This window comes from Muntiacus reevesi, chromosome 2 (genome assembly GCF_963930625.1).
Source record: "Muntiacus reevesi chromosome 2, mMunRee1.1, whole genome shotgun sequence".
NCBI lineage: Eukaryota > Metazoa > Chordata > Mammalia > Artiodactyla > Cervidae > Muntiacus > Muntiacus reevesi.
Window position 1 is genome coordinate 51230766 of NC_089250.1, and position 16147 is coordinate 51246912.

The 16147-nt window shown below is 41.4% G+C and overlaps 1 protein-coding gene across 1 annotated transcript in view; it reads right to left on the reverse strand.

The window, feature by feature from the left end:
* Positions 1-15540, reverse strand: part of TMC2 (transmembrane channel like 2) — a 97759-nt gene extending 82219 nt beyond the window's left edge. The window contains exon 1 of the mRNA XM_065919158.1: positions 15507-15540. Coding sequence (XP_065775230.1) covers positions 15507-15540 — 34 coding nt within the window. The remainder of the gene's footprint in view (positions 1-15506) is intronic.
* Positions 15541-16147: the final 607 nt, after the last annotated feature.

Sequence of the window (16147 nt, forward strand, 5' to 3'; positions counted from 1 at the left end):
GAACTGGGTATTTTCCTATGTGGGAAAGAAAAAATAGAGCTTTTCCTTTACACCTAGGTTTCAGGGAAACTATTTTCCCAGAGTGAGCCTAACTGACCAGAGTTTACCAGTTTAACTGACCTGGAGGAAGGGAAATACGACACTCCAGACCTCTAGATATCTTGTCTCACTGAAGGCTAAGGGGAGAAGGCTGAGAAACATTTGTGAAGGTCACAGCCTAGAGGCACAGGCTCACAAAAGACTGAAATCTAGTCACAAGATTATAGAACTTCCCCTGCCCTGTATCTCACCACATCAACAGGACTCTGGTATAATGACAGGAGATGACAATGGAAAGAATAGCAAGGCTCAGACCAAAAAAAAAAAAAAAAAAAAAAAAGTAATTCCCAAGTAAACTCAAAACACCTGGAGAGACAAGAACAAGAACACGAAAGGAACTTGAGTCCTCTTACACCTACAACTACAATGAATAGTGAACACGGTCTAATATCTAGCCAGACAAAAATAAAACCTCATGCTAAAGGCCTGTTTACCTCAATTCCTTTTACCCAGTACATCATGTTGACTTTCAACAAACGTTACAAGGCACACTAAGAGGCAAAAAAAAAAAATTTTTTTTTTGTAGAGACAGAGAAAACATCAGAACCAGACTCAGATATGGCGGAGGTTTTAGAATTATCAGACCAAGATTTTAAAAATAACTATGATTAATATGCTAAAAAATCTAATGGAAAATGTGGACAGCATACAAAAACATATGGGTAACGTAAGCAGAGAGATTCAAACTTTTGAAAAGAATCAAAAGGAAACGATAGGAACAAAAAACACCATACCAGAGATGAAGGATATGCTTTATGGGTTCAGTAGTAGACTGATCATAGTCAAGGGAAAAAATCAGTTGAGTGAAAGATATGTTGATAGAAACTTGCCAAACTGAAAAGCAAAGAGAAAAAAGGATAAAAAATATAGAACAGCATATCACAAGAACTATGAGACAATTACAAATTGTGTAACATAGAGTAATGGGGATTCCAGAAGGAGAAGAAAAGAGAAAAAATAGAAATATTTGAAGCAATAATGGCTGAAAAATGTCCAAAATCAATGACAACCACCAAACCACAGATGCAGGAAGCTCAGAGAATAACAGGAAGCACAAATGCCAACAAGTGCAAATATGCTTTAATATAAAAGCATATTGTATTAAAACTACGGAGAATCAAAGACAAAGAGAAAATCTTGAAAGAAGCCAGAGGGGGGAAGAAAAAAACTCATTTTACCTATAGAGGAAGAAAGATAAGAATTACATTAGATTTCTCTTCAGAAACCACACAAGCAAGAAGAAAGTGAGGTGAAATATTGTAAAGCAAGAAAAGGAAAAAAAGTCCCACAGACTAATCTTGTATTAAACAAAATTATTCTTCAAACATAAAGGAGAAATAGACTTTCTCAGACAAACAAAAGTTGAGTAGACTTACCTTGCAAAAAATGTTAAGTTCTTCAGAGAGAAAGAAAATGATGCAGGTCATAAAGAAAGAGGATTCAAGAAGGAACAAAGGACATGTAAAATGTTTTATTTTTCTTATTCTTAATCTAACAGATGAGTTTGTTTAAAATAATAATAGCACAGTATATTAGATGATTATAGCTAATAGGTAAGCAAAATGAGTGACAACAATGTTAGAGAGATGAGAAGGAGGAATTGGGAACACTGTCATAAAGGACCTGTACTACCCATGAAGAGGTACAGTTTTGCTTGAAAGTGGGCTTGACTTTGTTCTAACTGCATATTGCAAACTCTACTGTAATCACTAAAAAAAAGTGAAAAAGGAGTATGATTGATATGATACAAAGGAAAGAAACTGGAGTCATATAAAATGCTCAAACAAAACCACAAAATTCAGGAAAAAGAGTGGAAGACAAGAATAGGAACAAAAAACAAGGGCAATGAATAGAAAAAAGCAACAAATATGGTCAATGTTAATAATTTCAAATGTCACTGGTCTAAATATAGCAATTAAAGAGATAGATTGTCAGAGTGAATTAAAAAAGACAAATGTATGTTGTCTATAAGAAATTCACTTAATATAAAGACACATATAGACTAAAAGTAAAGGAATGGAGAAAAAATATCATGCTAACAGTAACCAAAATAAAGCTAGAATAACTGTACTAATTTCAGACAAAACAGATTTCAGAGCAGGGAAAGTTACCAGGGATAAAGTAGGGCATTAGGAGGACTTGGGGGAGAATGGATACATATATATATATGGCTGAGTCCCTTTGCTGTTCATCTGAAACTGTGACAACACTGTTTATAGTTAATTGACTACACCCCAATACAAAATAAAAAGTTTAAAAAACTAATAAACAGGTAGGTTCTCCAAGATGACATAACAATCTTTCATATCTATGCACTTAACAACAGAGCACCCAAATATGTGAGGCAAAAATCTGATAAAACTGCAAAGAGAAGTGGACAAATCCACTACTACAGCTGGAGACTTCAACACACATCTATCAGTAACTGAAAGATATAGCAGGCAGAAAATCAGTAAGGACATAATTGAACTGAACAGCACCACCAGTCAAGTGGATCTAATTGACATTTATAAAACATTTCATCCAACAACAGCAGAACACACACTCGTCTTGAAGAATTTACCAAGAAAGACAACATTCTGGCCCGTAAAACATAAGTTAACAAATTTAAAAGGATAGAAATTATTCAAAATATGCTGTCAGATCACAATGGAATTAAATTAGAAATCTCTAAGAGAAAGATAACTTAAAAAACACCAAAATGATTGAAGATAGACCAACACACTTTTAAATAACACATGGGATAAAGAAGTCCCAAGAGAAATTTTAAAATACTTTGAACTAAATTTAAATGAAAATAAAACTTATCAAAATTTGTAGGAGGGACTTCCCTGGTGGTCCAGTGGTTAAGAATCCACCTGCCAATGCAAGTGAGATGAGTTTGATCCATGGTCTGGGAAGATTCCTCTTACCACCGGGCAACTAAGCCTGTGCATCACTACTCAGCCTGCTCTCTAGAGCCTGTAAGCCCCAACTACTGAAGCCTGCAAGCCTTAGAGTTCAGGCACCACAACTAGAGAAAGTGTACAAGCAGCATCGAAGATGCACTACAGTCATAAATAAATAATTGAATAATAATAAAATAAAGGAGCTCATTTGATTGGTTCATAAGATATCAATGTGTTTATATAAATTAAATATTCCAAAAAATCCTAGGAATTTGATAAGCATTTGGCAAATGAATTAGTTTAATGCATGTGTGTGTGCGTTCTCAGCCACTGAGTTGTGCCCAACTTGTTGCAATTCCATGGACTGTGGCCTGCCAGATTCTTCTGTCCATACAATTTTCCAGGCAAGAATACTGGAGTGGGTTGCCATTTCCTATTCCAGAGGAATTAGTTTAATACTTCTGGTTTAATAAGAACAAACATGTCTTCTTTGATTTTTCAGCATTAAATATAATACAATATTGTAGTTTTATTCTACTCAGTTTATTCCTAAATTTACATTGGTTCATTGATTAAATATGCTAGCATTATTTCTGTTGTTGTTCAAGTACTAAGTTGTGTCCAACTCTTTGCGACCCCATGGACTGCCGCACACTCGGCTTCCCTGTCCCTCACTATCTCCTGGAGTTTGCCCAAGTTCATGCCATTGAGTTGGTGATGCTATCCAACCATCTCATCCTTGCTGCCTTCTCCTTTTGCCTTCAATCTTTCCTAGCATCAGGGTCTTTTCCAGTGAGTCAGCTCTTCACATCAGGTGACTGAAGTACTGGAGCTTCAGCTTCAGCATCAGTCCTTCCAATGAGTATTCAGGGTTGATTTCCTCTAAGATTGACTAGTTTGATTTCCTTGATATCCATGGGACTCTAAAAAGTCTTCTCCAGCACCACAATTTGAAAGCATCAATTCTTTGGCACTCAGCCTTCTTTACGGTCCTACTCTCACTCATACATGACTACTGGAAAAAAATGTAGCTTTGACTAAATGGACCTTTGTTGGCAAAGTGCTATCTTTGCTTTTTAATACACTGTCCAGGTTTGTCATAGCTTTCCTTCTAAGAAGCAAGCATCTTTTAATTTCATAGCTGTATTTACCATCTGCAGTGATTTTGGAGCCCAAGAAGAGAAAATATGTCACAGCTTCTACTTTTTCCCCTTCTATTTGCCATGAAGTCATGGGACTGGATGCCATGATCTTTGTTTTTTGAATGGTGAATTTCAAGCCAGCTTTTTCACTCTCCTCTTTCACCCTCATCAAGAGGCACTTTAGTGCCTCTTCACTTTCTGCCATTAGAGTGGTATCATCTGCATGAGGTTGTTCATATTTCTTCCAGCAGTCTTGATTCCAGCTTGTGATTCATCCAGCCCAGCATTTCATATGATATACTCTGTATAGAAGTTAAACAGAGTGACAATATACAGACTTGTTGTACTCTTTTCCTGATTTTGAACCAGTCCATCCCATGTAAGTTTCTTACTGTTGCTTCTTGATCCTCATACAGGTTTCTTAGGAGATAGGTAAGATGGTCTGGTATTCCCATCTCTTAAGAATCTTCCACAGTATGTTGTGATCCACACAGTCAAAGGCATAATCAATGACACAGAATTAGCTGTTTCTCTGGAATTCCCTTGCTTTCTTTATGATCCAACAAATCTTGGCAATTTGATCTCTTATTCCTCCGCCCTTTCTAAACTCAGCTGTACATCTGGAAGTTCTTGATTCAAGTACTGCTGAAGCCTAGCTTGAAGGATTTTGAGCATAACCTTACTAGCATGGGAAATGAGCAAAATTGTCTGGTAGTTAGAACATTCTTTAGCACTGCCCTTATTTGAGATTGGGATGAAAACTAACTTTTTCCATTTCAGTGGCCACTGCTGGGTTTTCTGAATTTGCTGACATATTGAGTGCAACACTTTAACAGCATCATCTTTTAGAATTTGAAACAGCTCAACTGGAATTCCATCACTTCCACCAGCTTTGTTCACAGCAATGCTTCCTAAGGCCCACTTGACTTCACATTCCAGGATGTCTGACTCTAGGTGAATAACCACACCATCATGGTTATTCAGGTCATTAAGACCTTTTTGTATAATTCTTCTGTGTATTCTTGCCATCTCTTCTTAACCTCTTCCACTTCTGTTAGATCCTTACCGTTTCTGTCCTTTATCATGCCCATCCTTGCATGAAATGTTTGTTTGATATCTCCAGTTTTCTTGAAGAGATCTCTAGTCTTCTCCATCCTATTGTTTTCCTCTATTTCTTTGCATTGTTCATTGAAGAAGGCCTTCTTATCTATTCTTGCTTTTATCTTAAACTGTGCATTCAGTTGGGTATATCCTTCCCTTTCTCCCTTGCTTTTCACTTCTCTTCTTTCCTCGGCTACTTGTAAAGCCTCCTCAGATCACCACTTTGCCTTCTTGCATTTCTTTTCCTTTGGTCACTGCCTCCTGTATAACATTACAAACCTCCATCCACAGTTCTTCAGGCACTCTGTCTATCAGATCTAATCCCTTGAATCTATCTGTCACCTTCACTGAATCATATGAGATTTGATTTGGGTCATATGTAAATGAGCTAGTGGTTTTCCCTACTTTCTTCAATTTAAGGTGGAATTTTGCTATATGGAGTTGATGGTCTGAACCATAGTCAGCTCCAAGTCTTGTTTTTGATGACTGTTTAGAACGTCTCTATCTTCAGCTGCAAAGAATATAATCAGACTGATTTTGGTATTGACCATCTGGTAATGTCCACATGTAGAGTCATCTCTAGTGTTGTTGGAAAAGGGTGTTGGCTATAACCAGCATGCTCTCTTGACAAAACTCTGTTAGCCTTTGTCCTGCTTCATTTTGTAATCCAAGGCCTAAGTTGCCTGTTACTCTAGGTATCTCTTGACTTCCTACTTTTGCATTCCAATTCCCTATGATGAAAAGGACATCTTTTTTGGCGTTAGTTCTAGAAGGTCTTGATAGGTCTTCATAGAACCAGTCAACTTCAGCTTCTTAGGTATTAGAGTAGTTGGAGCATAGACTTGGATTACCATGATGTTGAATGGTTTGCCTTGGAAATGAACTGAGATCATTCTGTCATTGTTGAGATTGCACCCAAGTACTGTATTTTGGACTCTTTTGTTGACTGTAAGGGTTACTTCACTTCCTCTATGGAATTCTTGCCCACAGTAGTAGACATAATGATCATATGAATTAAATTTTTCCATTCCTGTCTATTTTAGTTCACTGATTTGTGCTCCACTCTTCCTCAGTAGCATATTGAACACCTTCCAACCTGGGAAGCTCATCTTTTGGTGTCATATCTTTTTGCCTTTTTATACTGTTTGTGGGGTTCTTGAGACAACCACTGGAGTGGTTTGTCATTTACTCCTCCAATGGACCTCGTTTTTTCAGCATTATTTTTGCATCATGTTTAAAATTATGAAGTACCTAAATTCGTGCTTAATTAAATTGATTCATTATTATGAACATTTGATTTCAATAGTATTTATATTTTATAGTATCCCAGTTGCAAGATTAATTTCCAAGATTTAGGACTTACCTGGTGGTCCATGGGTTGAGAATCTGTCTGACCATGCAGGGACATGGGTTTGGCCCCTGGTCTGGAAAGATTCCCCATACTGCAGGGCAACTAAGCCCATGATTCATAACTCCTGAAGCCTGTGTGTTGTACAGTCAGTGCTCCGCAACAAGAAGAAGCCACCGCAATGAGAAGTCTGTGCACTGCAAGTAGAGAGTAGCCCCTGCTCCCTGCAACTAGAGAGAGCCTGAAGGCAGCAACAAAGACCCAGCACCAAAAATAAAATAAATAAATTAATTAATTAAAAAAATTCCAACATCTATAGGTATCTTGAAACTGTGGACTGATACTAAAGTGAATTAATGAATATTCATTGGATGCTTAGCTCATTCTAAATAAGACGGAATTCCAAAACATTGATTGTGCTACATGCTAAATCGCTTCTGTTATGTTCAACTCTTTGCAGCCCTATCGACCATAGCCCACCAGGCTCCTCTGTCCATGACTGCTAAGCATTATTTTAAGTATGGACTTCCTTCACAGCTCAATCAGTAAAGAATCTGCCTGCAGTGCAGAAGACCCAGGTTCAATCCCTGGAGAAGGAAATGGCAACCCACTCCAGTATTCTTGCCTGGAGAATCCCATGGACAGAGGAGCCTGGCAGGCTACAGTCCATGGGGGTGCAAGAGTCAGACACAACTTAGTGACTAAACATTACCATCACTTTAAGTATATATACTTCTGTTTCTTTTTTTAAAAAATGCTACATAAAAGTAATAGCTTCGTGTCTATAAGTGAACATGTACATTCCATTCCCTTTGAAAAATTATGTGTGGGTTGAGTTTGCAGAAAGTTGTGTTGTGTGTACTCATGAGTTCTGTTAGTCTAAAGTGCTGATACCTGACAAGTATCCATCTTCCCAGCTTGTTTTGTGAAACAAAAGCTTCTTCAGTTAAGAGTTATAACTCAGTGAGACTCTCCTATGATTAGTTCTGACAGAAAGGTACAACTTTGCATGCAAAGTAAAGAAATGTGCTTTTGTTAAGGGAAAAGGAATAGGTTTGTCCTAAAATGAAATGACAGGTTGTTGCAGAGCAAAAAGAGCATGGTGAAGGGCAAAACCTGAATGGATACAGAAAATAACAGAAGGTTCATGGAAAGTGAATTCTATCGGCCTCCGATTATAGATGAGTAAATAATGAGTCTGAGAAGCTATTAAGTGTGTTAAAATTCTAACAAAATCTGCTCAATTTTGATGGGCTTGTTTCTATTTATTTTTATTGTTTCTGTTTGTTGCTTTCATCTACAATATAAAGGATCCTCCCACCATTTATCTGCCTATACAGCAAAGATTCTGAGGCTTCCCACAATAATCTTCTGTGTTTTGTCTTGATTTCATTATGGCTTTGGTTATTTAGGGGAAAAAAAGCTTCCTTATTTTTGAAAGTGCTAAGGTTCTCAGTAGGTGATCATGTTACTTTCTAAGTATATATATATATATTTTAAAGTCTTTTTGTCACTTTCAACTAAATAGCCAAATACTGTTTCCAAGGCACCCGTGATCCTATCTTGCGTTCAAATCTTATTTTTTTCGTGTGTGTGTGTGTGTGTGGCTGCACTGCAGGGCTTGCTGGATCTCAGTTCCCTGACCAAGGATTGAACCTGGGCCCACGGCAGTGAAAGTGCTGACTCGTAACCACTGGATCACCAGGGAATTCCCATGAAATCTGAAAACTTTCGATTTCATTTTTCTTCCTAAGACTGATTTGGAAGTGTAAAATGAAGTAAAATTACTTTCAGAATATCTTTTATATCTATAACTATTTTTGTGACTTCCCAGACGGCCCTGGGAAGTCACAAAGATTTGCTCTTCCATTTCCTAAAAAGAGACGTGCCAGAAACTATTAGGGTTATTTGATATGTTATTGCTGTTGGAGTTTCATGGGAAGAGGTGTCAATCAGAACAGATGCTGAGACTTTTCTAGGTTAAACTGGTAAAGGTCAAATGTTAATAAATATTTCAGCAATTGTATGCTCTATGGGCTGCTCCTAGAGATTTGTCAGTGACTTTTCTGCCATGCTTTGTTTCTATTTATCAGAGTCCTGATGATGATTTTCTTCTGTTAGGCAGTACTATAAGTCATAATTTAGTAATCATTTAAGATGTTTATTTGATAATAATTTAAAATTTTGAATCTAACTTTTTAAGGTCACTGCTTCATCTGACCTCCAGTGTTCAACTGGAGATGAACATCAGCCTTATCTATGGAGTTTTATTAAAATACAGATGCTTAGGACCTACTCCAAATTTACGAAATCTCTTTACTTGACATAGTCTTGAAATATTTCTCTTATATGCTTGGTATGTCTTGGTATGTGTGTATATGTTTTAAATTGTGTGTTAAGGTTCAAGATATTTTTATCTATAAAGACATATCTTTATCTGTTCAACCATCTATAAATCTGACATAATGTTCATTGTCTATAAAAACGTACTTAATCATTATAGATATTTTGTTCAAATATTGCCTTAATTGTGTTTGTTCTGTGTGTTATGGAAGCAACCAAACCCTTGTCAATTTCATTATTGCTATGAAATATTTCACTTTTGATGGTTATAAGTTAACCTAGCCATTTTAAGTCTCTGTTACCTCCAGGTACTATTTGTATCCCCAAAGCTTCCTTGAAACCTTAGCTATGGGCCAGAATTTCTATTTTCTACAATGAAAACTTTGTAGAGGTTTCTACTTTCTCAGACCCCTGTCTGTAAGGACTCTGTCAGGTACTGTTAACAACTAGCACAGTAATGAAATGCTTAAGCAGTTTGATTCTTAGATTCATGTCTTTCAACTAAAGAGACATAAACCATCCTCAAATTATTGGAAGACTGTCCTTACTGGTGACCTCAGACTGAGGGGTCTCAAGAACCATCCTGAAAGCAGACAGCCTTTGGACATAGACAGCTGTGCCCAAGATCCATGGCACAAGACCACAGATTGTCACTTTGTAATCTGTACTCCTTGATTTTCTGTTCTTTTACCTATATTCTATCCTCTTATTCACTTAAGTCTACATTTCACTATGTTATTTATAATCCCCATTTCTAATATTGCTGTTTGCATCCTTATCCTTCCCTGGTATGACTCTCATGTTGTTGCCGTTATTTAGTCGCTTGGTCATGTCCAGCTCTTTTGTGACCCCATGAACTGTAGCCCTCCAGGTTCCTCTGTCCCCATGAGATTTCCCAGGCAAGAACACTGGAGTGGGTTGCCGTTTCCTCCTCCAGGGGATATTCCCAACCCAGGGATCAAACCTGCATCTCCTGCATTTTTCAGGCGGCTTCTTTACCACTGAGTCACCTGGGAAGCCCATGACTCTCATATCAGCTACAATTTACTCATGAGCTACTGAAAATGCCAGCTTCTCTTGGGAACAAACCAGCCTTGCTTGGTCCCAGTTCCTTGTAAGAAGTCAGTTGTTTCCCAGGTAGCTGGACTCACTTTTTAGTTGGCAAACTCCACAGCAGGAAAAGTGGCCAGAAATCCTGCCTCTACTGAAACAATACTTGGGGTCCTTTTGTGATAACTAGTCTTTGCAACTGAACTTTCACTGAAATAGAACTCGGAAGGGAATTTAGGGAACAGGTAGTGGCAGAAGAGTATCTCACACTCATAGATGTTACAAGTTAAGATATATCGTTTTTCTTTTGACCACCCCCCCAATGATCTTTGATACTACAAAATTCACTGCCTGACACCAGACTATTCTTCATGAATGGTGTCAAAAGTTTACAGCATTATTTGAAAATCCCTTAGGAGTATTTGGCCAAAACCAGATTACTGGGTGACTCCCGATGACTGGTACTAAATCTGGCACAGAAGTCTACTAGCTGCTACCCACAAATTGGACAGGAACTTGTTACATTGGTACACTAATCCCTACTCTCAAGATCACCTCTGACATTACCCAAGGTCCATTTTGGCCCATTGGTTTCTCTGATAGGAAAAAGAGATCAGTTGGCAGTTTCACTGAAAAAGGAGAAACAGTGGCCCTGATTCCAGAACTGAAACCCTAACTATAGGAATTCTGGATTCCTCTCTTCTCTCTTCAGGACTCTTCATTTCATACTTTACAAGAGGCCCAGATAGTACGATGAACGTTACATGCTAACACAGAGAGGAAAAGCTACAGGACTCAGACAGTGCCACTAAGGCTGGAACCTCCGGGGAGGTCAGAATGAGAAGTTATATGAGAGAATGTTGTACTCACATTCCTATAGACCACTCAGAGATCTTGAACATTACTAAAACGATCCAGGAAGTAAATGAAGATATCATAAAGCTGGGTAACATGCCTAATGGCCCATGTATAGTTCTGGGACTCCTCCTCATGTTGGGCATGAGATCGGTTCTCTTCTTCAGTCTGAGCACGTGGCTCCTGCCTGACAAGTGAGCTATACAGACTCTGGCCATAATCCTCTTAAGCCAGAGCTTTGAAGCTGTTACACAGCTGCTGTGTGTCAAATGATCCAGCAAAGGGTCCTCCATCAGAAAGAACTGGAAAATCCAACAGACACACAGGTTGAAAGGACCATCAGCAGATACTTGACACACAATTATGGCGCCTTAAACAGTAGTGAAGATCTGGGTTGATACTCTCAGCTATTAGTGGCTAGTCCTTCAGTTCAGGTTGAAGAATGGCAAACAGAACCAAAACCATTTCCCCACACTCAGCCTGGACACAGAGAAATCAAACTGCACCTTAGTGTCTATATGAAGATGACATTGTGCTATGCTTCTGTCTTCATTAGCATGACTATTTTTCCAGGAATATCCTGCCTGGAAAATGGCTTGATTGCTCATTATAGAATTTTCTCAGAGACCCATCATCTCTTCAGCAGAAAACATCACAGACTAATTTGCCCCCTAAGATCCTTTTGATGCTTTGATTCAAAATCCTAGCCTTGCTGTTTATTGTGGACTGTTATATTGTGATTCTTACCCAATCCTAATTAAGCCCTCACTTTGAAAGTCCTATCCTAAATCAAACTTTTATTTCTTAATAAATTCTGACCTTATTTTCCTCCTGTGAGATATTGTCAAGACTTTGCTTGCTGTAAGCATTAAATCAGTTTTGCCTTATCAATAAACTGTGTTGGTGATATTTAGGGAGTCAGCTCTTGACAATAATATAGGTAAACATCTTTTAAAAAGAAGGAATAAAAGGTGAACTAAAGGAAAAACGATCTTGGAAATACAGAGGAAGAGTGATGCATTATGGCTACGGTGGTTGAAAATGCTTTACAAAGAACTGATGTTTTCCCTGAATCTTGAAGGATGAACAAGGGTTTGTCAAGAGAAGAAAGGGGTGGCAACAGAGAGAGTTGGTGGTGAGGTGGGCAGATTCTGGGCAGAGGAAACGGGGGTTTAAAGGGCCCCAGTGAAAATGCCAAGCAGTCTGGGGGTGTAGGTGACCAGGGCAGAGCTGAGTCTTGGGTGTGACTGCTGCTGCGGCAGGGAGCATGGGGAGAGGAGGTTGCCCAGAGAGCAAACACTACCTATGGGGAGAGGGGGGAAATCTACAGGGAGAGAATGTAACGCTGGAGCATCTACCAGATGTGATTACATCAAAGGATCATGACAGCAGCACTGAAGAAGTTGTTGAGGGTGGAGACACCTGATGTAAACACACTGAAAAGTACTGAGTACTAGTTACAGACTCAAAGATAGACAATCACGTGTGTGGCAGGAAGGTTTTCTTCACCCACTCCTGCCCTAACCTCTTCTCCTTCTCACCTCTCAGGGGAAGAGGGTTTTGGGTAAGACAATGTAACAACAAATTATTTAGGTGTAATAATAACTCATCAAGTTAGGAAGTTGGTCAGCACTGGCCAGTGAAAGATGGGTTTGTCCTACAGATGCTCTTTGCTGTGCTCAGAAAGGCTTTGGACAGAACAAATCTACTCTTTCCAAAGACGTGGGAAGGAGTGTGAAAAAGTGTGTGTCGCCACAGCTGTGATCTCAGGGAGAAGTCCTAGAACTGAGCTCTGCTCTTAGAGAGGGCAGAGGAACAGAGACAGGGGGAAAGGGATTAATGATTCATCCAAGCCCGCTTCCATATTGGTTGAAAAGACTGGATAAAAAAGTCAACATATGTTTGTGTTCTCTCCTGAACTGTGTATCCTCAATTAGCTAAGAAGTGGTTTTCTTTTTGGTAATGAACTGTCCCAGGCATTCTTCCAAGCATAGTAGACATAACTAGAGGGTTCATAAATTTTTTCCAAACTATAATTCCTAATGTAATCTCATTTCCCAACTGAATGAAATTCATTGTGGAATGTGGAAAGCAAGCCAGAATTTGCCTTTCAATCTTCCCTAACCTTTTTTTTTACAGAAAGCAAACCGCTTTAGCTTTTCTTTCATACTCAGTTTTCAATAGGCTCCACATAATGCATAATTTAGGAGCTAGGAGGGCAGCTGTCACATTAGGAAGACCTCCAAGCCCCGAATGCACTCACTTACACTTGACAGGCCTCCTCACGTTTATGCACCTGACTCAAGTGAAAAATTCAGAACGAAAAATAGGCTGAAAGGAAAACAGAGAAGCTGGGAGACCTAGTGGGTCTGGCTCACCCTCCAGTTCCTCACAGTTAAGTATGTTCACCAAATGATACAAGAGAAGGGAGAATTCTGACCCTCCTTTTTGATGGGTGGAATAAAAAATTGTAATTATTTTGAGAAACACACTTTGTATTCTCAGACATATTTTTTCCTTCTTATAAAACAGAAGCTGAAGGAATAGAATTTGGGTCCCTCAGAGGTGACTCCAGAGGAGATTTAAAATGGAAATCTTTATGTAATTGGGTTTCAGTTCATTGAATGAATTCCCATTATTTAACTTCACTGCATCCCTTGACCACTGGGGTCCCTGAAGTGAAAATTTTGACTCAATTCCTTTTTTCTCTGCACAAGGGAAAATGGTAAGGGGGGAGAGATGTGTATGTGGCATATTTCAGTAGAAAAAGGTTTGTGTTTTAGGCAAAATGACTTTGCATTTCAGGACCATTTGCCCACAGGTGGCCCCTGCAAGGCCCATCTCTTCAGGGGGGCAGAGGGGGAGTTGGGATGGGAAGAGAATGAAGAGAAATTGGAAGACAGCAGGGAAATGGAATGCAGACCAGACCGGCATCTCCACACAGTGTTACCAAGGGCTTGGACCCTCCATGAGGACGGGGCCTCATCCAGCCCCACCGGGGTACTGTGCACTTTCTCACACTCACTCCGGAGTGGAGGAGCTCACACTCTGGAGGGATGGGAAGACTAGACAGGGAGGAGGTGGAGTGGGGAGGAGGGACAGTGGCCATGTGGCAGCTCCGGGGGCAGGAAGGAGTGTTGAGATGCTAGTGGTGCCTCCATAGCCCCTCTCTCTGCTCAGAGTCATAGCTCCACTACACACCTTGCTCTTGGGTGTCCCCCCCACCCCATTACGGACTGCCTCACCAAGGGCTCAGGCCCCAAGTAGTGGGTGAGTAGTAAGTGCAAGAAGGAAGGGGCTGGCAGATGCAATGGGGTAGATCCTGGGGCCAGCTCCCCTATGCTCCGTGTGCCAGCATGGGGTCAGGACCAGTCCTTCTCCTGGGAATGAGATGGGGGATCTCTCCCAACATCCTCCCCCGAGAAGTTCATTACCTCCTGAGACTCTGCTTCCTCACCTACAAGCAGGGCCCTGCCTGGGATGCAAGGAGGACAAAATGTACCATAACCACATGTCTCCTGACCTGAAGTGCAGGATGCCTGACTCCTGGGTGTGGCTCAAGCTCCCCTGATGGCACTGGAGGGGTCTTCCACCTGTGACTTCAGCTTCTCCTGGAGCAGGTTGTCCCCTCTGGGTAAAACCCTCTGTCTCACAGAGGAGCTGTGTCCACATTTCAGATGGGAAGGTGACCCACCACTGCTGGCGCTTTGTGAGGGTAAGAGATTGTCCTCTGGAGTCAGGTTGCCTGGGTGTGAGCTCTGGCTTCACTCCCTACTGGCTGCCTGGAGTGGCATCCCGACCCCACAAGCTGGTGAATGTCCACTGATCTTTGAGGTTCAACTCAGTGTCACTTATTCTGGGCCTCTCCCTTGACTCTCGGGGCTGAGGGCAGGCCCTCTCTGAGCAGCCCTCAGCCTCCTCCCCAATTAAACGATTATACCTGCCTTGGGAGGGCTCCTTACAGTGAGTGGGGGGGGGGGGGGAGTGGGGGAAGTCAGGAAGCAGGAGGATGGAAGAGAAGGTTGAGTGGATGGCTGGACTTTCAGCTCCCCAGGATGCTTCACCCCATCTCACCTGTGCCCAGAGAATCGCTCCTTGCCCGTCCCCTCATGCCACCTCCTCCTGTAAGAGATGGAACAGGTGTGAATGGCTGACTTCTGGAGAGCGCCCTTCCCCACACTGCCCATCTCACCACGGGGACCCTTAGCAGGTTGATAGGGCTTCAGAGGGAACTGGGCTCCAACTGTTTAACTCCACAAGTTCCAGGCCCCTCGTCTGACATTTCTCTGGCACCCTGGAAACTCATGAGGTTTCCACATGAGAGAACCACAGAGAGAAAGATAGAGAAATCTGTGGAGAGGATTGCTAAGGAAAGATGACTGTTACCAAGGCAGGGGAGGATTAACGAGCCCGGCGGGCACGGATGGCCTCTGTCACTCAAATTTAACGCAGGCACAGGCCGTTTTTAATCCCTCCAACAGCCCTTCAAGGAGGCTGTGGCTGCCTTTGCTCATGGACGAGGCAGGGAGAGCTTGGATAACCAGACTGAGGTTGCTCAGTGAGCAAGTGGCAGGCCCTGCAACTCAAACCTGGGTCCCGCAAAACATCCCGTCTACTTCCTTGTCCCCTGCTGCCCAGGAAACCTGGGAAGGGGCTCTGCAGAGATAAGGATAAACTCACCTTCCTCCCCTCGGCCCTTTAGCTGATGGCTCATGGTCCGCAGGGCTCTGTTGGCCCCCAGGCGGGCTCACAAGCCTCGCTCATCCACGGACACCTTCGGTCTGTGATGCTTTGGGGCTCTCATGGTGGTTGGCTTCCTTTCCTGGTAGACAAGGCTCCTTGACTTGTTTGAGATTGAACGTGGAGGCGGGTCAAGTTTGGGAGAGAGGTGGGGCAGGAGGCGGTGAGTTCCCAGCCCTTCAATCCGGCTGCACAGTCCTCTCTCTGCTCAGGTTTCTCTGCAAAGAGGCGCTGTGGTCTCACGTTTCAGGCATCACTTACACACGAAGGGGCCCTGGAGGGTCCAGAAGCTGCTGGCTCGTTTCCCGGCAGTGATGCCACTTTCACTCCAGCCAGGGAAGGTGTGAGGAGCTTTCCAGGGCTCTTTCCCTCTATCTTGGGTCCCTGGTTGTGACAGGCACTGGGGAAATGGTAGGATATTTGTGAAAGTTATCACCAGGACTCATACTTAAAACACGAACTCCCAGGGCTTTCAGATTAGTCTGCATCTGAATCCTGATGAGGAAGTCATGAGCCTACTCTGATGAACTGTTCCTGCTCACACCATCTGCTCACCTGCTCGCCAGCTCTTCCCACTGCTG